At 42.1% G+C, this 21556-nt stretch overlaps 2 protein-coding genes across 2 annotated transcripts in view; one reads left to right on the forward strand and one right to left on the reverse strand.

The window, feature by feature from the left end:
• Positions 1-18684, reverse strand: part of LOC140459669 (cytosolic purine 5'-nucleotidase-like) — a 131015-nt gene extending 112331 nt beyond the window's left edge. Inside the window, exon 1 of the mRNA XM_072554020.1 lies at positions 18663-18684. The gene's annotated coding sequence lies outside the window, so the exon portion shown is untranslated. The remainder of the gene's footprint in view (positions 1-18662) is intronic.
• An 84-nt stretch (positions 18685-18768) lies between these two features.
• Positions 18769-21556, forward strand: part of snrnp200 (small nuclear ribonucleoprotein 200 (U5)) — a 47173-nt gene continuing 44385 nt past the window's right edge. Inside the window, exons 1-2 of the mRNA XM_072554008.1 lie at positions 18769-18877; positions 19488-19651. Coding sequence (XP_072410109.1) covers positions 18833-18877; positions 19488-19651 — 209 coding nt within the window. The 5' untranslated portion in view covers positions 18769-18832. The remainder of the gene's footprint in view (positions 18878-19487; positions 19652-21556) is intronic.

Consider the following 21556-nt stretch of genomic DNA (forward strand, 5'->3'; position numbering starts at 1 on the left):
CAACTGCTATTCTCTCCCTCTCCCTCTCCCTCCCCCCCTCCCTCCCTAGTGTTAATTCCACCCCCTTCTCCTTAATCTTCAGCACAAACCCTGTCTGAAAACATTGATTCTACTTTTTAATGAGAGTTCCTCCATCTATTCGTGTTGTTTCACATTTTCAGTAGCTGCAGTGTTTGTTTTCTGTTCACCTGGCTGATTGCTGGGATGAAGAGAGTTTACAAGAATGAGGTGATCTCATTGAACTATATTGATGGGGCTTGCTAGGGCACTTGGTACTGAGAATAAAGTCACGAAGATGAAAGACAGCAGATTTGCAGAAACGAGAAACAATTGATGGTGTGATCACATTAGTTTATGGAAAATGGCTTAATTGGAAATATCAAATAGAAAAGCAAATTCACTGAACACTGCTCAGATTTCTCATTTCTGGACAAATTGTCAATGTGAAAAATGCACCAACATTAAAACTGCAATTCAAATAATATTTTGAATCAGAATGATTTTCTTCATCTCCACTTGCTTCTTAAATGAGTCAGTAATTTATTTTCTCCTACACCTTCAACTTTGTACCCATTTCCCTTGTCCTGCAGATGTCATTTAGCCTGAAATTGTGATCAGGAGTCACTATTTCTCAAACATTAATAGTAGTATTTCATAATAATTACAATATTAAAAGTGAAAAACTCTACCAAACACAAACTGGATGGTGCAAAGTAAGGGTGAGGACTCAAAGATTACCAAGATAAACAGACTGCAGTTGCTCTTGACAGATAACTTCCCCTTTTGCTTCATTGCTGAGCAACATTATATCAAATATGACCTTATTATCTGCACAACCTTGCTTTGTGATATTGCTTGATCAAAACAGATTATGGAAAAAAATAGTCTGACAGAACTATAAAGATTTAGCTAAGATTCCGGTAATTCCTTCTGAGGCTATTTTAACTAGATACTGCATTAAGCACATAAACATAGCCACAACACTCCCTATAAAACCTTATGATGTCTTGTGCTTATAAGAAAGTGCTCAACAATATCACAAGACATAGCACCCAACTATGACAGGTCTTGTGTCAATGACAATGATCAAATTGTATATCACAAATTGATAGTTTATTATTGATGAGTTAGACAAGATGATGTACATGTTGTATTACACAGACTAGATTATCAGCAAATTTGGTTGTGAAGTTTCAACAACTATACATCTGTCTGCACCACACACTCAAAATTTGTATAAATTTACCACTCCACTTGAGGAAAAAAAAGATTGTTCTAAAGCTTTCTATTCATGAATGATGCATTCATCTGAATTATCTTAGATCTGATTCTTTTCTCCAAGTGCCTCATTTTGAAGTTAGGAATGGAAAATAGCCACATCGAAGATCCCACTAGCTCTTGTGAACAATTTATTTTACTCATTATTTGGAAGACAAATCATGAAATATCCCAGTGAAGAACTGTACTCCAAAACCTAACTCAACAACATTGCGGTAGTTGCTTTCCCAAAAGTACTGTTTCAACTACTTTTTCAGGACAAAGTTTAATATATCTATGGCAAATAATCTCAAACCAATGATTTTAATGTATCTACAAAGTGCCTTCAAATATTATTCATTCATATTCCACATGGTCATCATTCAGAACCATTTGGGAACTGGGCTGACAGATCCTTTAACTCCTTCACTTCACCTGATGAAGAGGCAATGCTCCAAAAGCTTGTGATTTCAAATAGGCTTGTTGGACTATAACATGGTGATGTGAGAGTTCTGACTTTGTTCGTTATCAGGTCATTACCTGAACATGCATTGAATATGGTTCAGAGGGGGCACGATGTATGTAAAAACCTGTGACAACTAGATCATCAAAGTGAGGCAAAACCAGGGCTTGTGGGAACGCTGCTCCATCTCCACTGCAGGTGAAAACCTGGTCATCAAGTGGGACGTACTCTCAGAATTGCTCAGAATTATCGCCCAACCTCCAAGCCTTTGCAGTCACCCAAACCATCTTCCAATTCATTTGAAAGTCAAAGATGGACCTTGTTCATTGGGGTGTCATTGTCAAAGCTCTAGATTAGAGGGTAGAAATATACCCATTGCTCTCATCCTGATGGCCACCTTTGTGTACAGCTGCATCAAGGGGTGTGTAGACCTTCAGTATGCAAACACCAAATTTCATGATGTGCTGATGTTCTCCTTGTCCCCGCTCTTGCAAAGGATAGGTCTGGCTGCAGTACCACAGAATGCTCCAAGTTACATAATACCTGTCCTTTGTGGAAAAACTCTGTAAATGAAAACACCTTTGACCACAATTTCAGCAGAAAGTGGTCAGCACGACGTGTCCTCGAGACCCTTCAAGAAAAGGAGGGTGGATCCTGTTGCACGGTTCTCTGAGCAGACTGTTGAGATCATGTGACAGAATGCCTCATTGCCAGAACTTTCCAACAAGCACCAAGACAGAGCTTGGCTGACGATGAGAAGTGCATTGCCTACCAGATTCTTCATACATACCCAGATTCAATGCACCACCACACGCTGCTCTTGAAGTGGCTGTGTTGGTGAGTAGACTGTCATTCATCTCCTTCTGGAATGTGCGTTTGCTAAGAAGGTCTGGAGACAGATGCTGTGTTTTTGTCCAAGTTTGTCCTGAGCAGCTCAGTGACATAGGACTCAATACTCCACAGACTGCTCCCTGGTACGCACACTGAGATAAGCATTGATTGTGCATGGAATCCCATCAACTCGGTGAAAGATGCTCTTTGTTCTGGCCAAAATTTGTTGGTTTTCCAGAGCCAGGAGTTGACCTTGACCGAGTGTGGAAGACTGGCACATTCCAAGGTCAGGACTAGGTGCTGAGGGATTCACTAAAGCTGGGAGCAGCCGCTGCCAAGGCACAGTAGGAACACACCTCTGTATGAAGTCTTTCTGCTGAAGGACAATGGTGGTTCATTCAGTTATCAGACCCTCTGTGTGTCTCAATGTATTTAAATAAAGTCCCGTGTAAGTAGGAAATGCCTTTTTTTTTGGAACTGCAGTGAATGCTAAGTTCCAATATTTGTTTGATGTTCATGTGCAAAGACTGTGCAAAATGCTTCAGTAACTATGTATATGTATATACATATATATATATATAAATAAAGTATTTTTATGAAGAAGGTATGTTTTTGCAATACATGAAAAAAATTCCTCTTTGACTGCAGTTTCAGTGCAAAATTTACAGAGACAATATCAGAGGTTTGTTGCCAGGCATTTAAAGGCGTAGGTATCAATGAAAGAGAGTGATTAAAATTGGGGTTGCACAAGAGCTAACAATTTGAGGAGTGCAAAACTCTTTGTGGATTATCAGATTGCATACAATGAAAAGGCAAAGCCATGGAAAGATTTTCAATCTGTGTGAGAGTTTTTAAACTGAGACTCAGTTTGACCAGGACCAAATGCAACTTGATGAGCATCATCAAAAAGCCCTTGACTCCTGCGCCTTTTAGTGCAATCCTGACTAATCTTAAAACTGCACTTTCCACCACACAATTCCTTTACCGCTTAATTTTCTGAAAGGTAAACTACTATTTATCTCAACCTCAAATATATTCAGTGGAAGGTGTACCCACAGTCCTGTGCATGGTCAATTTCAAGAATTCACAATGCTTGAGTGAACATTTCTCCTAATCTGAGACACACATGATCATATCCTTTATCATCAGATTGCTGCTGTGTTCTGGATTCCCCAGCCAGGAGAAACACTCTCTGAATGTGTAGCATCTCAAGCACATCAGAATTTTCTTTGGTTCAATGAGATTACTTCCCCTGACATTTTGTGCCAATTTACTCAACTTCTTACTCAAATAGCCCTCTCAATTCAAGAGCCAATATAGTGAATCTGGAGCTGATCTTTGTGTTGGAGGCACCATGCAGTCAGGAGGTTAACCTAGTTAGATAAACAAGAACATTCCAGAATTTTCTGTTTGTCTGTAAAATCTCAGCAGGTCTTGCAGTGTTGGGTGCTGAGAGAAACATTTAACATTTTGATTTCAATATTACTCTTCTTGAGAACTGTTGTCAGAAATTGTCAGCAAATGTGAATAGAATCATAGAATCCCTACTGTGTGGAATCAGGTCATTTGGCCCAACAAGTCCACATCGAACCTCCAAAGAGTATCCAATCCAGACCCACTCTCCCCACCTTATTACTCTACATTTCCCCTGACTAATTCACCGAGTCTACATATCCCTGAACACTATGGGCAATTTAGCACAGCCAATTCACCTAACCTGGACATTTTTGGATTGTGGGAGGAAACCGGAGCACCCAGAGGAAATATTCTTTTTCCAATTCTGAATGAGAGCTTAAGTAGCATCAATGACATCATCAATGAGTCAGAGAAAGAATGGTAAATAGGATCCAATTAGGATTATAACAAAGAACGTTCTTAAAGAGGCAGGCAAACTGGGACCCATAGCCACATTTTTTGACATGGACAAGCTGAATGAAATGAAAATCTTCCTTGATTCATGATTCAAAGTGAGAACGAACTCAGCCAATCTAAGGAGGGTGGTGCTGGATGGATATGATGCATGCCTCTTCACAAAAGAACAGAGAGCCGTCAGACCATCCAGATGGAGGATATACATGTAAAAAGATAGCAGTTCATTATTAATTTGAGGCATGTAAGGCAAAAATACTGCGAATTGTGGAACCAGTGTAATACTTCAGAAAAATTATGAATGAAAATGGGGAGAGATGGAACGAAGGAGAAAAAGAGTCAAGACAAGATGAAATTATGAGTTTGCAAGGCCAATCCTGTTGCCTATTTTGGGACAGAGGCAGAAGTGAGCTGCGCGTGATTCTGGGACTGTGGGGTTGGAAGGTATGGAGGTGAGATTTCCAGAGGATAGAAGGTCAGTGGCAGTTCTGGAAATAAACTGTTTGATGTTCAGTGATGGAGTCATGATCCAGGGGAGATAAGATGAAGTCGCAGGAGAGTTGGTGCACAGCCTCTGCAGAACAGAGGTCAGTATGTTACATGATGACAGAACCACCTATATCAGCAGGCTTAATAACCAAATCGGGTTTGGATGTAAGAGAACAGAGTGCAGCAATTTCAGAGGGAAATAGATATGAGTGATAGAAGGGAGCAATTTAGTATCGATGTCAAATCAATAGTTCTCCCTGAAGAGACTGAATGCAGCTAAAAGTTCAGACAGAAGGGACCAGGTGAATAGTGAGTATTGTAGATGGCTGATAGGGTCTGTGCAGCAGGCAGAGGAATCCTGCGCAAAGAAGTTGACATAGAAACAAAGATGGTGGAAGAAGAGTTCAGTGTTGATTGAAGCCCAAAATTCAATGAAGATGGAGCCTAAAAAGATAAAGCTAAGGTCGTTGCTGAGCACAGATCATCCAGAGGGAAGTCAGAGGGTATATTCTATACATCACAAGAAATGGGATTAGATGAAGAAATGCAGTTAAACAGAAGATGATGGAGGATTGGTACCTTGAGATTTTGAAGCATGTTTTCCTTAGCATAAGAAAGGAAGAGGCAAAGTTTCTTGTGAAAGCAATGAATAAGACGAAGAATGGAATGGAGGAGCAAATTACTGCAGATTCTAGAATCTACCAAAAACAACAAATGCTGGAGGTCATAGCATGTCAGGTAGCATCCATGATGAGAGAGCAAGCTAATGTTTCCATTCTGAATGACATTTCATCAGAGCTGACATGAAGACTCACTTTTATTCGAGACGTTAGCTTGCTCTCTCTCCATGGATGCAGCCTGACACACTATGATTTCCCAAAAATCGAAATGGTAATGGTGCCCAGAATAGCTATGAGACAGTGTGACATTGTGCTGATGGAGAGAGGGATCAAGACTGTCCATGAGGCAGCATATGACACTCAATGCAAACAGTATAGTTCTGCTGTCACCAGGGACAGCAATGAGGTTTATGACTAAAGAGACTGAGTTCATGTCAGGGACTGAAGATAGCACTTTAGTGTTTCCAACATTTAATTGCAAAAAAAATTCTGTAAATTCAGTACGAGATGTCAGGCAAGAAGTGCAACAATGACAGAGTAAAGGGGTTAAAAATTATGGTCACATGGAGCTTGGTTGTGTTAACAAACGAATGGAACCTGAGTGTTTTTAATAATGTTACAGCTCTTGGGAAGGGGTCAGGGGCAAGGATGACCCCTTGAGGGATTTGCACAAACAGCGAATCATCCTTCAGTCATGCCACGAGGGATAGATAATTGGTAAAATTATATTTGTGGCTAACTCTGACTTCAAATAATTTATAAACTTGCATTGGAGCATTGGTTTCCTGTCAGATGAATGGTCCATTATACTGCTCAGGTTGAACTTGAATACATTCTTTGTATTCCTTAAAAAATGTAGCTTTAGAGTCGTTGCATTGCAACGTCAGAAAAAGGAATTTTGTACGAAAGAAAACAGATTGCTCATGTTACAGGAATTTCAGTTGCATTCTGATCTGGACTTTACAACTGATAACCAGATCAAAATTAAAGACTTATAAATGATACTCCTTGGTTTCATTCAAATTGCGAGACAAGTTGTGGGCTGACCTCTATCTACACAAATTCATCTTTCAATCGATACATGCGCAGATAGTGACCACTTTACTTGGTAGGATCACCAAACACATTGCGAGACCCTCGGAAAAAGTAACCACCTGTTCAGTTATTTACTTTGTACTGGGATCTGAGTTGTATTTACTGTCAAAATATCTGAAATATTAACATTGGAGATGGTATATTATGGTAAATTCAACAAACTTATTTACAGCCCCAGCCCAAGTTGATGGGAGAACTATATGTTCAATTGGCTGTAATAGTTAAAATGTAAAACCGCTTGAAAAAAAATGTCATCAATGTTGTTCCCAGTGCTACTGATTTTCAAAACACAAAGCTGACTGCAATTCAACCTATTTTGTCAACAGGGTGGAGACATTAGCTTCCCCACCATTGCTACTTTGTTGAAAAATTATAAAACATGGTCCATTTAGGACTTCAAATTCAACACTCTAAAGTACGGATGAAGTAATCTCAAGAATTTACATGTACAGATTGACAACCCCTTATCCGAAATCCTGAAATTTGAAAAAAACTTTAAAATCCGAAGGTTTTTTTGTGAAGTTTTTATCTCATTAACAAGGTTGTTTAGCATGCAAACAGTTAACCCAACTCCACACCCATTCGATGTGTATCATTCAGATGTGATGTGTGTGGGCGTGGCCCAGCACTGGCAGGCCTCAATTCTGTTTCAGGGCCTGTTACTTACAGTGAGTCTGCTGTTCGATAAGATTTTTAAAAAGTTCCCCATTGAACTGTAACTTATTCCGAAATTCGAAAAATGACTAATTCCAAAAACCAGCTGGTCCCGAGTGTTTCAGATAAAGGATTGTGTACCTGTATTTCATTGCACTGGCAACATGCAGAAGCAAACATGACAGCAAATGAATATACTTGAAAATATTAAATTCCAAGAACAACTACAGATGCAAAGGTAAGAGAAATGTTGTATTTGTAGTTCAAAAGATTCCAAAAAAGTCCTTTGCATTAAGTGTTGATACATCCTTCCCAATGTGCGATTGGTCTTGGCATATCAGCAATATCTCATTAAAGGATTGAAGAAAGTGCCCAACAGTTGGAGTCCAAATGACAATGTATTGGACTGTTGGATAAAATTAGACTTCGAAAAAAAGATAAACACTGTGAGGAGAAAGATGCTTGAAGCAGCAAGCAAAAGGGCTTTGAAATGGCTTCAGATGTTGAACAAGATTATGTATGAGAAGCAATGCTGATTACAACCATGTTGTTATGAGTCAGCGGTGAATTAAACTAAACACCAAGAAAAGCTCACCTTCCCTCATAATCTGTTAAAAAATGAGTGACAGAGAACGCCAAAATTCCACGATTTAAAGAAAATAAAAGCAATTTATTCTTTAACTCTAAAAATGAGCATTAAACAACAAGTATTCACAACTCTAAGCCCCCTTTCTCTTAACTGCTTATTAGTTGCCTCCAACTATATAATAATATACCGTTCCAATAAAACACTGAATAAATGTACATCAACTTAATTTCAAAACCATACAGCAGCTGTCAACTTCAGTGTCTGTCTTCTTCCGGCTGAAGATCACACTGTGTCATCTTCTTTCTTTTTACTGCGAATATGTTTCATATGAAAAGGTACCTTTGAGAGGCAGTGGTCCTAATTTCTTGTGTCTGTCTCAATGGCAGCTACTCTGTCTGTTTTTCAAAATACGTGCCTTTTTTATATCCCCAACATCGGAACGTCTCATTGGTTCGATATGAGCAAAACAATTAAGTCAAACTCAATTGGCTTTTAGTATCCTGGGCAAAATTTAAACTGATTGCTTAAATTCAATTTGCTGAAAACAGCAACCAACTCAGGTAAATCTTACATATTTTCAATTTTCCAGTACTCTCTGAGATTGCTCTTGTAAGTTCTCAGTTCTGAACAGCATTCAGTTCTCTTAAAGGTATAGTCCATGCCTTCAACTTCATAATAATGTGAACAAATGAAATTGTATCAAAGTAGAGGGAAATGCAACAGTATTAGTTATAACACGATGAGAAACTAGAAGACACTGAGATTGGATACCAAGAGTATAGGTAGAATGAGGGAAAAGGTTCTGCTGTGTGAATGAGCATCTTGAGGCTAAATTGAAAAGCAGAATCAAACTGATGATAATCTTGGATTTCTGCATTGGTCACGAGCTAATTGGCACAGGGTCAGCAAGAGTAAAACATGTGACTCAAAGATTGGTGTGAAAAAATGGGTTCAAATTCATGGGACACTGGCACCAGTGTTAGGGAAGGACCATAAGATTGTAAGTTATAGGAGCAGAATTAGCCCAATGTATCTGCTCCACCATTCAACTGTGGCTGATATTTTTCCCAAACCCATTCTACTGCTTTCTCCTGATAACTTGCACTAATAAAGAATCTCTCCGTCTTAAGTGCATTCAATGATTTGACCTCCATGGCCTTCTGCAGCAATGAGTTTCACAGATCCTCTGGCTAAAGAAATTCCTCTTCACTTCAGTTCTTCAGGGTCATCTGTTCACTGAGGTAATACTCTCCTGATTACTCCATGTGCCACAAGCACAAGGTCAACAAGATTTACAAGGTAAATGCATGGCTCAAATATTGGTGTGGGAGAAACAAATTCAAATTATTGGAATGTGGACACCAGTACAGGGGAAAGAGGGAGCTGTTCCAATGAGACGGGATCTATCTGAATCATGCTGGTACCAGATTCTTGGTGAATTGTGTAACCAGAGTTGTGGAAAGGGTTTTAAACCATACCATGAGGGATGGGTCCACTTGCATGGAAAATTACAAAATCCAAGGGAAAGGAGAAACTAGGATTGCAGATTAATGATGGGGCTGATTGTTACCAGAAATTAAAACAAAGTGATAGAATGTGTCAATGTCATACTGTACCAAAGAAGTACCATTGAAAGTGCCAGGAAATTTAAAAATGGAACAAACTTTGTACCTGAATATGCAAAGCGTTCATAAGAAGGTACATAAACTGACAGCACAAATCAAGAGAAATTATTATGCTTCATAGCCATTCTGGAAACATGGTTACAAGGAAATCAAAAGTGGGAACTTAACATTTAGGGATATTTGATCTTTTGGAGAGACAGGAGGGAGAGAAAAGGTGGTGGAATAGCACCCTGAGAAGAGATGAAACAAGGACAGCTGTGAGATGCGGTCTTGGCTCATATGATTTTGAATGCATTTAGGCGGAGATAAAACACAGACAAGACACTGATCTGAGCTGTGTACACACCCCCAAATAGTAGCCGCTCTGGGAGAAAGGTTGTAAATCAACAAACAAGAGTTTGTAAAAGGAATAGAGCAGTGCTTACGGTTGACTTTAATCTTCATATTGGTTGGGTTCATCAAATGAAAAAGGGTGGCTACGACAGCACATTTATAGGGTTCATTAGGATTAGTTTCCATAGCAATACATCATGGACCAGGATGCTGGCAGTCTTAAATCTAATAATGGAGAAAGAAACATGCTTAAAAAGTTATGTGAGAGTAAAAAGACTGCCTGGGAAGTAGTCATCAGAACATGACAGAATATAATATTCAGTTTCAGAGTGATAAATTTGGATTGGAAACAACTGTGTTTAACTTAACTAAAGGAATTACAATGAAATAAGGATAAAATTAGCTGAGGTGAACCACGCAGATAGACAGCAAACAAGTACTGACACACATTGAAGGAAGTAATTCATGATTCTCAGCAAAAATGCATTCCAGTCAGGAGAAATAATTCTCAGGGAAGGAAAAACCAACCATGACCAACTAAGGAAGTTCAGGAGAGTATTAAGTTTAAAGAAAAAGCATATAAGCAGGCCAAAGTCATTGACAGCCCCAAAGACTGGGATAAATTCAGAATCCATCAAAAGAGACAAAAAAGACAGACAAAATAAACTATGATAGGAAAAAGTAAGTTTAGATCAGAGTGGTGCTGGAAAAGCACAGCAGGTCAGGCAGCATCCGAGGAGCAGGAGGATGACAAACTAGTGAGGAATATAAAAACTGATAATAAGAGCTTCTTTAAATATGTAAGGAGGAAGAGAGGAGTCAAAATGAATATAGGTCCCTTTATAAAGTTTGGTACCCAGGGGATGATCTCAACTGGGATCTTGGGTTCATGTCACACTGCAGGTGACCCCACTGCACTACACACACACAGACAGACGCATACTCACAGACAGACGCACACTCACAGACAGAACCACACTCACAGACACGGACACACAAACACACACACAGACAGACCCATACACTCAAACAGACCGTCTCTCATACACAAGCTCTCTCTCATATGCTCACACATCCACTCACACATGCACCCTCTCACAGACTTATACCCCTTTACACTCACACCCACACACGTACAGACACTCTCTCACAGACACTCATAACCGCACCCCCCCCCACCCCATACGCACACTCATATGCGCACACACACATATGTTTGAGGGGTGTATTTGTATTTGCAGAATACTTTGCTCAAAAACTGTATGAATCCATGTAAGATTCTGTAAATCTGTTTTTTAGATTAGAATCAGTCTGAACATTGCGGCACACACAGTCTCACACTGAGCACCTCACACCTTAAATGCATTATCTGGGCCGATATGACACCAATTGTTAAAGTTCACTTGAGAATGTACCTTTAAAAAGAGTTCTGCAATTTATATATGAAAGAACTGAAACCAACATGTTCTTTCTCAAAGATGAGAAACTTTAACAAACAATCCTGGTCTTTTTCAATGTATAATTTCAGTACATCACACTGTAAACTTTTTGCTATAAATTCTGTGTCTTACAATCTTATGCTCCACAACCACCTGATGAAGGAGCAGCGCTCCAAAAGCTACTGCTTCCAAATAAACTTGTAGGACTATAACCTGGTGTTATATAATTTTTAACTTCATAAATGAATGTGGGGAGTCGGTTTTGGAGAACAAGGAAACAGCAGAAGAGTCATACAGATATTTTGCAGCATTCTTCCGGTAAGATGGCTGTGGGGTAAAGTTTCTGAGCCTGGGGTTCATCCACTCTGTCCACTTTTTATTTTGTTTCTTTCTTTTTCTTGTTTCTTTTTAAAAAATTTTTTTAAACTTACCCCTTGGTAAGAGCTTGGTCGTGGCAAAGGCATCGGCAAGTGGGCCCAGCAGCATGGACTCAAGTAAGCCCAGCAACATAAATGCATGGCATTGGCGTCTGAGGCAAGTTTGGATTTCCTGCAGCTTCTGCATTGACAAGGCAGCCTTAGTGCCGACTCATGTCTGCTGTGACAGAGGCAAGTTTGGGTTGCTGGCAACATTTGAATTCAGCGCAGATTTATGGAGGCAGTGGCAGAGGTAGGATTGGGCCAAAGTGGACTCATGGCGACAGTGGAATCAAGCTTGGGCGGTTCTGGTACCCATGGAAGCTGCATTAGTGAGGTATATTAAGGACACAGAGTGGTGAGTGCATCGGTGGAGGCAAGGTAGTCATTTTCATACCAGCAGCAGTGCAGCGAAGGGATCTTTCGCCCTACCACCAGACCCATAGTCTATGATGGAGCACTTAATAAGAAGGACTGTAAAGTTGAACACTTGTTCTTTATTTCTTCATTTTTCTGCCTCTGTATTTTATATTTTGGCGTATTTTTCTGTGTTGTAAGATGGCGCTGAATAGTGGAAACACGACACAATACTTGTCACTGCATTTTGTAACAAAATACATGAAATAAATAAATCAAATCAAATCTATTTCAGAGATCCCATTAGTACTGAAGAATATGGGAGAGGAATTAAGTAGCATCACCATCACTAGCAAACATGGAATTAGACAGAAGAATAGTATTAAAGACCTGGTGGACAGCATGGCGGCTCAGTGGTTAGCACTGCTGCCTCATTGTGCCAGGGGGGTGGGTTCAATTCCAGCCTCAGGCGACAGTCTATGTGGAGTTTGCATGTTCTCCAAGTATCTGTGTGGGTTCCCACCCTACCTACGTTCAGGACACGACCCACGCCATCCACCTCCTCCATGATTTTCGCTTCCCCGGCCCCCAACGCCTTATCTTCACGATAGACATCCAGTCCCTATACACTTCCATCCGCCATCACGAAGGCCTCCAAGCCCTCTGCTTCTTCCTCTCCCACCGACCCAACCAGTACCTTCCACTGACACCCTCCTTCGACTGACTGAACTGGTCCTCACTCTTAACAACTTCTCCTTCCAATCTTCCCACTTCCTCCAAACCAAAGGAGTAGCCATGGGCACCCATATGGGCCCCAGCTATGCCTACCTCTTCGTCGGATTTGTGGAACAGTCCATCTTCCGCAGCTACACTGGCACCATCCCCCACCTTTTCCTCTGCTACATCGATGATTGTATCGGCGCTACCTCATGCTCCCACGAGGAGGTTGAACAGTTCATCCACTTTACTAACACCTTCCACCCCGACCTCAAATTTACCTGGACCGTCTCAGACTCCTCCCTCCCCTTCCTAGACCTCTCCATTTCTATCTCGGGCGACCGACTCAACACATACATTTACTACAAACCGACCGACTCCCACAGCTACCTAGATTACACCTCCTCCACCCTACCCCCTGTAAAAACGCCATCCCATATTCCCAATTCCTTCGCCTCCGCCGCATCTGCTCCCAGGAGGACTAATTCCACGACCGAACAGCCCAAAGGCCTCCTTCTTCAAAGATCGCAATTTCCCCTCCGACGTGATCGACGATGCTCTCCACCACATCTCCACTTCAAGCATCTCCGGCCTTGAACCCCGCCCATCCAATCGCCACCAGGACAGAACCCCACTGGTCCTCACCATCCACTCCACCAACCTCCAGATACATTGTATCATCCTCCGTCATTTCTGCCACCTTCAAACAGACCCCACCATCAGGGATATATTTCGCTCCCCACCCCTATCAGCATTCCGGAGAGACCACTCCCTCCGCAACTCCCTTGTCAGGTCCACACCCCCCACCAACCCAACCTCCACACCCGGCACCTTCCCCTGCAACCGCAAGACGTGCAAAACTTGTGCCCACACCTCCCTCCAAGGCCCCAATGTGATTCCATATCCGTCACAAATTCACCTGCACCTCCACACACATCATTTACTGTATCCGCTGCACCCGATATGGTCTCCCCTCCATTGGGGAGACAGGCCACCGGCTTGCAGAACGTTTCAGGGAACACGTCTGGGACACCAGCACCAACCAACCCAACCGCCCCGTTGCTGAACACTTTAATTCCCCCTCCCACTCCGCCAACGACATGCAGGTCCTTGGCCTCCTCCATCACCAGACCCTGGCCACACGACGCCTGGAGGAAGAGCGCCTCATCTTCCGTCTAGGAACCCTCCAACCACAAGGAATGAATGTAGATTTCTCCAGCTTCCTCATTTCCCTTCCCCCCACCTTATCTCAGTCCCAACCCCTGGATTCAGCACCGGCCTCTTGACTTGCAATCTTCTTCCCAACATCTCCGCCCCCACCCCCTCTCCGGCCTATCATCCTCACCTCCTTCCACCTATCATATTTCCCCTCCCCCAAATTCCTCCCCCCCCCCCCCCCCCCCCCACCCCACCTTTTATCTTAGCCTGGTTGGCACACCAGCCTCATTCCTGAAGAAGGGCTTATGCCCGAAACATCGATTCTCCTGCTCCTCGGATGCTGCCTGGCCTGCTGCGCTTTTCCAGCACTACACTTTTCAACTCTGGCCTCCATCATCTGCAGTCCTCACTTCCTCCCACAATCCAAAATTGTGCAGGTTCGATGGATTGGTCATGCTAAATTGCCCAAAGTGTTCAGGGATGTGTAGGCTGGATACATTAGTCAGGGGAAATGTAGAGTAATAGAGTAGGGGAATGGGTCTGGATGGGATACTCTTCAGAGGGTTGGCGTGGGCCTGTTGGGCCAAACGGCCAGTTTCCACACTATAGGGATTCTATTCTATGATGATAGGTTGAAGAGCCCTGCGGGGTCATCTGCATGGGTTGTAATTTTCCAAAAATCCTGAGATTCTGGAGAAGTACCACAGGATTAGAAAACTACAAGTGTGACACCCCTATTCAAAAATGGAGGAACGCAAAAAGCTAGTAACTTCAGGCCAATGAGACAAACATCTATTATTGCGCAAGTATTGGATGTAATAGCAGAACATTTGGAAAATATTAATCTAACAAGCAGAGTCAGCATGGCTTTATGAAAGGGAAACTGTGAGTGACTAATTTATTAAAGTTTTTCTTGGAAGTCTCAACTAGAGAGGATAAGGTCCCTCACAAAAGGTTAAGTCATGAATGAAGTGGCCACGGTATTGGAGCTGTATATTGGCACTGAACGAGAAATGCCTCATGGGCAGGAAACATGGACTGGGGATAAAGGCTTCTTTATCTGATGGATGACCTGTGATCAGTGGAGCTCCACAGGGATCAGTGGTGGCACTGCAAATGTTTACAATATTTATGACTTGGAAGAAGTGAATGTACTGAAGCCAAATTTACAGGTGACACAAAAATAGGTGTAAACGCAGTTTGAGAGAGGGATTTAAACAGCTTACGGAGAGATAGTGATAGGTTAAGTAAGCAAGCAAAAGATTGGCAACTGACTTTGATGTTTATTGTGACATGCACTCAAGTACCAAAGTATAGCGGTACAGTGAAAAGTGTATACTGTCACGACACAAAGCACCATCTTAGGTCCAAGTACCTCGGTACTGAATCTTAAGAACAAGGTTGAAAGAAAGAACAAAGTTAAACATTGCAGGATTGTTGTACACCTTCTTTGTTTTAAGTATAAAATAAAGAAATAAAGCTGAAATTTTCAAACCTTTCTTAAGTACTGAGCCATGGTGGGTCTGCACTTCAAGGAATGACGTCAAGACCTGGACCAAGACACTGCCACATTCCATTGAAACATCACCAAGCCAGGCAGAGAGTCCGCTATGCCAGACAGCCCCCATGCTAGACAGCCAGCATGCCATGATGGCAGGTCACCCAGGAGGCTGCCACACCAAGCTGGAAGACCACCACGCCAAGCCCAGAGGTTGCTTCGCTAGGTCTGCCCTGAGTCTGAGGCCGTGAGTCCATGGCCGGGAGAAGTAAGAAGGAAAAAAATGTACCAAAGAGAAGAGAAAAGGAGAGAGAAACAAAGAAAGGAAACAGACAGAATGGAGGAGCTCTACCTGAAGTGTCCTACTCCACTGCCATTTTAATTTGGGGCTGAATGGCCATCAACCAATTGGAAGGAGCAACAGGAATAGAGAGTGCTGGCCTAATGGTAAGATTCTTGGTCAATGAGTAGAGAGATCTCGGTGTAAAGGGCACAGTTCTGGTCACCCCACGATCAGAAGGATGTGGAAGCTTTGGAAAGGGTTCAGAGATTTACTAGGATGCTGCCTGGTATGGAGGGAAATCTTATAAGGAATGGCTAATGTTTTTGTTCGAAGAAGGTTGAGAGGTGACTTAATTTGAGACATACAAAATAATCAGAGGTTTAAATAGGGTGGATGGTGATGACTTTTTCCTCGGATGGTGATTACTAGCACGAGGGGACGTAGCTTTATATTGACAAGTAATGGATATAGGACAGATGTCAGAGATAGTTTCCTTACTCAGAGAGTAGTAGGGGTGTGGAACACACTGTCTGCAACAGTAGTAGGCTCGCTAACTTTAGAGGCATTAAATGGTCATTGGATAAACATATGGATGAAAATGGAATAGTGTAGGATAGATGGGCTTCAGATTGGTTCCACAGTTCGGTGCAACATCGAGGGCTGAAGGGCCTGTATTGCGCTGTAATGTTATATGTACAACCCCAATGCTCTGTGACACTGCACATTGCACCATTCACTGTGAATGATGATTGTCCTTTTGGAGTATAATGTGGGAAAGATGAAAATGTTCATTTGTCAGGGACAACAAAAAATATTAGTATTATTTTAATGAAGAACAACTGCATAAAGCTGCAAAATGAAGTGATTTGGGAATACTTGTGCCTGAAACAGTAAAGGAAACATTCAAAGGCAGCAGATAATCAGGATAATTAATGGAATGTTGACCCTTATTTCAAGAGATTTTTATTACTGCAATTGTACAAGATGTGGGTGAGACCACGACGGAGTACTGTGAGTAATGTTCATCCCCGAATTTAAGAAAAGGTATTTCATGACAGGCTCACTTGAATGATCCCTGTTCTGGAGAGATTGTGTGATAAGCAAAGGTGAAACAAGCTGCGAAGGTTGCAAATCTTCAGAATTCCTTGCCATCGAAAGCTACCCTTGTATTGACATCTTCTAATCAACCAGTTCAGAGATATTATGATATGTGTTCTGGACCTGGTAGGACATGAAGCTGGGTCACCTGGCTCAAAAGTGGGGACACCACCATTGTGCCACAGAAGTCTATATTTAACACTAAGATGAATTCTTGATCAGTAGGGGGTATCAGGGGTTATGGGGAAAGGGCAGGAAAGTGGAGTGTCAGATCAGTTATGATCCTGGTGATTGGTGCAGCAGATGTGAGGGATCAAAGGGTCTACTCCTGTTCCTTTTTTGAATGGTTTTATGGCTTTAAAAATGAAGACAAAGCTGTCAATGACTGCATCAAACAGAATTTTTCTTGCACATTCTGAATTTCATGGAGAAAAGAAGCAGAGATCGCTGGATAATATATCGAAAACAGAACCCAGGACGAAAACTGTGAAGTCAGGAGATCTGGAGAGATTATTATCCATCCATAAGACACAGTCACTCTCTCACTCCGTCACATGCACGCACACACACATATATAAGTTTATGGGGTGAATTTGCATTTGCAGGTTTGTATTTACAGATGCGTTCTATTTTGTTCAAAAGACACACAATCTTGAGCCAGTCAGTCCATGTGACATTTTATAAATTCCTACTTTGGAAGTAAAACTGGTCTGACTCAAGGTTGGAATACAGACAGATTCTAACCTCACACCTTTAATGCATTGTTTGAGCTGAGATGTCACTTATTAAATAAAATCTTAAGTTATTTCGGAAATGTGACTTGAAAGAACTTCTGGGACTTACATGTTAATGAATTGAAACCTGCAACTCAATCGAAGTGATTAAAGATTTAACGGCAATCTCGGTTTGTTCAATACATCAGTTGGACCGAAGGGTCTGTTTCCGTGCTGTACATATCTATGATTCAATTACATCGCATCATTTGTATGACACTTTGATCTTTCACTCTAAATTCTGTGTCCCATGATCCTGCCCCACTAGCTAGCTGACGAAGGTGCAGCTGTTCGACTACAACCTGGTATGTGATTTTTAACTTTGTCCGTAAAACAGGGGATATTAGGGGCACAAGAGGGAACAGAGATGAAAGCGATGAGACCAGCACGGCAATGCATTTTTGTTTCGCCTGGAAGCAAACACCGTGAATAATTCTGGCAACTGAAAGTAACAGAAAACTTTGGCTTCTGTTTTCATTACGTGAGGGTGCCGGTGTTGGACTGGGTTGGACAAAGTTAAAAATCATACGACACCAGGTTATAGTCCAAAAGGTCTATTTGGAAGTTCAAGCTTTCGGAGCACTGCTCATTGGTCAGGTAGCTCGTGGAGGAGGATCATAGGACACAGAATTTATAGCATTTATCTTGTGGACAAACTTAAAAATCTTTTGCTATAAATTCTGTGTCCTTTGATCCTCCTCCACGAGCAACCTGAGGAAGGAGCAGAGTTTTCAAAGCATCTAATTTCAACTTGGACGGATCGCCTGGCAGGTTGGTGGGACCTAATGTCCGCACAATGCATCCCGTTCAAACCTCCCCCCCACCCCCTTCCGGACTCCAGCTGGACAAGTTTCCCGCCGATGCGGGAAAACGGCTGGGCGCACAACCAAGAACAGCAAACCAATGTCACTGCCCGAAATCCCCACGGAAAGAGAGAGAGAAGGGAACCAAAACAAGAAGCGGGTTCGTGTGTCTAAAATGGCGGACGACAGCCACCGTGCCCCTTGGGCTGGGCGGTGAGATTATCGCTGTTTACCGTGGCGAAAGAACGATAAAATAAATATATAAATACAAATAAACAGTGCTGGCCAGGCATACCGTCATCACCCATCGCCAGCGGGGAAAATAAACTCACGCAACGTGAAGAGTTATCGGCAGGTTTCCCGTTCCCATGGAGACCGTTGGGTTTTTGACCCGGAAGGGGAACCTGCCGCGGCCGGAGGTCAGGTTCCACTGCCATCCGGTGGTGAAGGGGGAGTCCAGCGGCCATGGCGGATGTGACTGCTCGTAGCCTGCAATATGAGTACAAAGCGGTGAGTGCCGCCCGTGTTGAGGATCGTTAGCCCTGGGATTCGGTCACCGTGTCTGTGCAGACACACTTTGGCTCTGCCTGACCTGAATTGGGCGGGTTGCCATGCCAGTTATTATGAGCAGTGTCAGATTGAGGCCTGGCCTTCGCTGTGGTGAATGCGACATGAGAGCTGCGCTGGCGTCTCTGTCCCTTGCATTTTAAGAGAATTCAGACAATTAAAGGGATGTCCAGGCAACCAAAGAACACGTCAATTAGATTCTTTGTCATTGTTCTGGAATTTTTTTTTGTTCTGTCACTTAAACGAGCACACAGTTTATGCCCCAGTACCACCTCACAACAAAAAAAAAAGCAGTCTGCATGTGCAATTTTTAAATCACATTCTCGACAAAAATGATGGCTTGCCTTTTTTCGAAATGCCAATTGACCCTGAACTTTTCTTGAAGATCGTCTAAAATCATTAATGTATGAGAGGATGTGAGGAAATATCCTTAATTCCCAAATTCCCTCACGGATTGGAAATTTTGTGTGGTTTATAAATTAGTGCAGTACTGACAGGTTTGTGTTAACCGCTGCATATTAGAATAAAATTAGTTTCTTCTTTCTTTTTGCAGAACTCTAACCTTGTATTGCAAGCAGATCGATCATTGATCGACCGAACAAGACGAGATGAACCCACAGGAGAAGTGCTGTCTCTGGTTGGAAAGCTTGAAGGGTCCCGAATGGGAGACAAAGCTCAGAGAACAAAACCACAGTTGCAGGAAGAAAGGCGAGCAAAGTAAGGGCTACATGTCTTGTCAAACATCACAGTTTATTTGGAGTTCGAACAGTATTATGCTAACAAGCCATCTTTATAAACCGAAAAGACTCATCCTGAATGATAAAATGTCTTTGGTTCACTGAAGGAAAATAGATGGGGTGGGGGTCATTCAGTTCAATGCACTTGATAATTTTATTCCCTGAAATTTTTAAATGCTTCACAATGTGCAAAGTTGGATTAAACAACAAATTGAGATCTGAGGTGACATTAAAGTAATCTTTGTACCTTATTGTGCTTGCTGTTATTTGGTGTAAGCAACATGATGAACAAATTTCATAGAGTCATGGAAATGCACAACATGGAAACAAACCCTTCAGTCAAATTCATCCATGCCAACCAGGTTTCTTAAATTAATCTCGTCCCATTTATAAGCACTCAGCCCTTCTTATTCATATATCCATCCAGATGCAAAAGTTATAATTGTTCCAGCCTCCCACACTTCCTCTGGCAGTTCACTCCATACATGGACCATCCTCTGCATGAAAAAGTTTGCTCTCAAGTCCTTTTAAATGTTTTCCCTCTCATAGAACATTACAGCGGAGTACAGGCCCTTTGGCCCTCGATGTTGCGTCGACCTGTGAAATTAATCAGATGCCCGTCTAACCTACACTGTTTGATTATTATCCGTATGTATGTCCAATACGCATTTAAATTCCTTGAACGTTGGCGAGTTTACTATTGTTGCAGGCAGGCTGTTGCCACGCTGCTACTACTCTCTGTGCAAAGAAACTACCCCGATATCTGTCCTAAATTTCTCACCCCTCAATTTAAAGCTATGTCCCCTCATGTTCGCCTTCACCAGCCAAAAGAAGGCTCTCACTGTCCACTCTAACGAACCCTCTGATTATCTTGTACGTCTCAATTAAGTCACCTCTCAAACTTCTTCTCTCCAACAATAACGGCCTCAATTCCCACAGCCTTTCCTCCAAGGAACATCTTCGTAAATCTCCTCTGAACTCTTTCCAAAGCTTCCATATCCTTCCTATAATGGGCGACCAGAACTATATTCCAGTTACAGCCTTACTGGTGTCTCATCCAGCTGAAGCATGACCTCATGGCTCTGAAACGCAATCCCCCTACCAATAAATGCCAACACACCATATGCCTTCTTAACAACCCTATCAACTCGGGTGGCAACTTTCAGAGATTTATGCACCAGGACACCAAGAATTTTACACTGCCAAGAATTTTACCATTAGCCCAGTATTCTGCATACCTGTTAGCTTTTCTGAAGTGAACCACCTCATACTTTTCTGCATTAAATTCTATTTGTGACTTCCCAGCCCAGCTCTGCATCTTATCTATGTCCCTCTGTAACCCACAATATCCCTCAGCAGAATCCACAACTCTGCCTACCTTAGTGTCATCTGCAAATTTACTAACCCATCCTTCTCTGCGCACATCCAGATCATTTATAAAAATGACAAACAGCAGTGGCCCCAAAACAGATCCTTGCAGCACACCATTGGTAACTGAGCTCCATGATGACCGTTTCCCATCAACCATCACCCTCTGTCTTCTTTCAACTAGCCAATTTCTGGCCCAAACCGCTAGATGACCTTCAATCCCGAAATTGTGCGATAGCCTACCTTGTGAACCTTATCAAACACCTTACTGAAAGTCCATATACACGACATCAACCGCTTTACGTTCATCCACCTGTTTTGTCACCTTCTCAAGTAACTCAATAAAGTTAGTTAGGCACCACCTACCCTTCACAAAACTGTGTTGACTATCTCTAATCAAATTATTCCTTTCCAGATGATTATAAATCCTATCTCTTATAACGTTTTCCAAAACCTTACCCACAACTGAAGTAAGGCTCACTGGCCTATAATTACCAGGTTTGTCTCGACACCCCCT

Source organism: Chiloscyllium punctatum, chromosome 35 (genome assembly GCF_047496795.1).
Source record: "Chiloscyllium punctatum isolate Juve2018m chromosome 35, sChiPun1.3, whole genome shotgun sequence".
NCBI classification, from domain to species: Eukaryota; Metazoa; Chordata; class Chondrichthyes; order Orectolobiformes; family Hemiscylliidae; genus Chiloscyllium; species Chiloscyllium punctatum.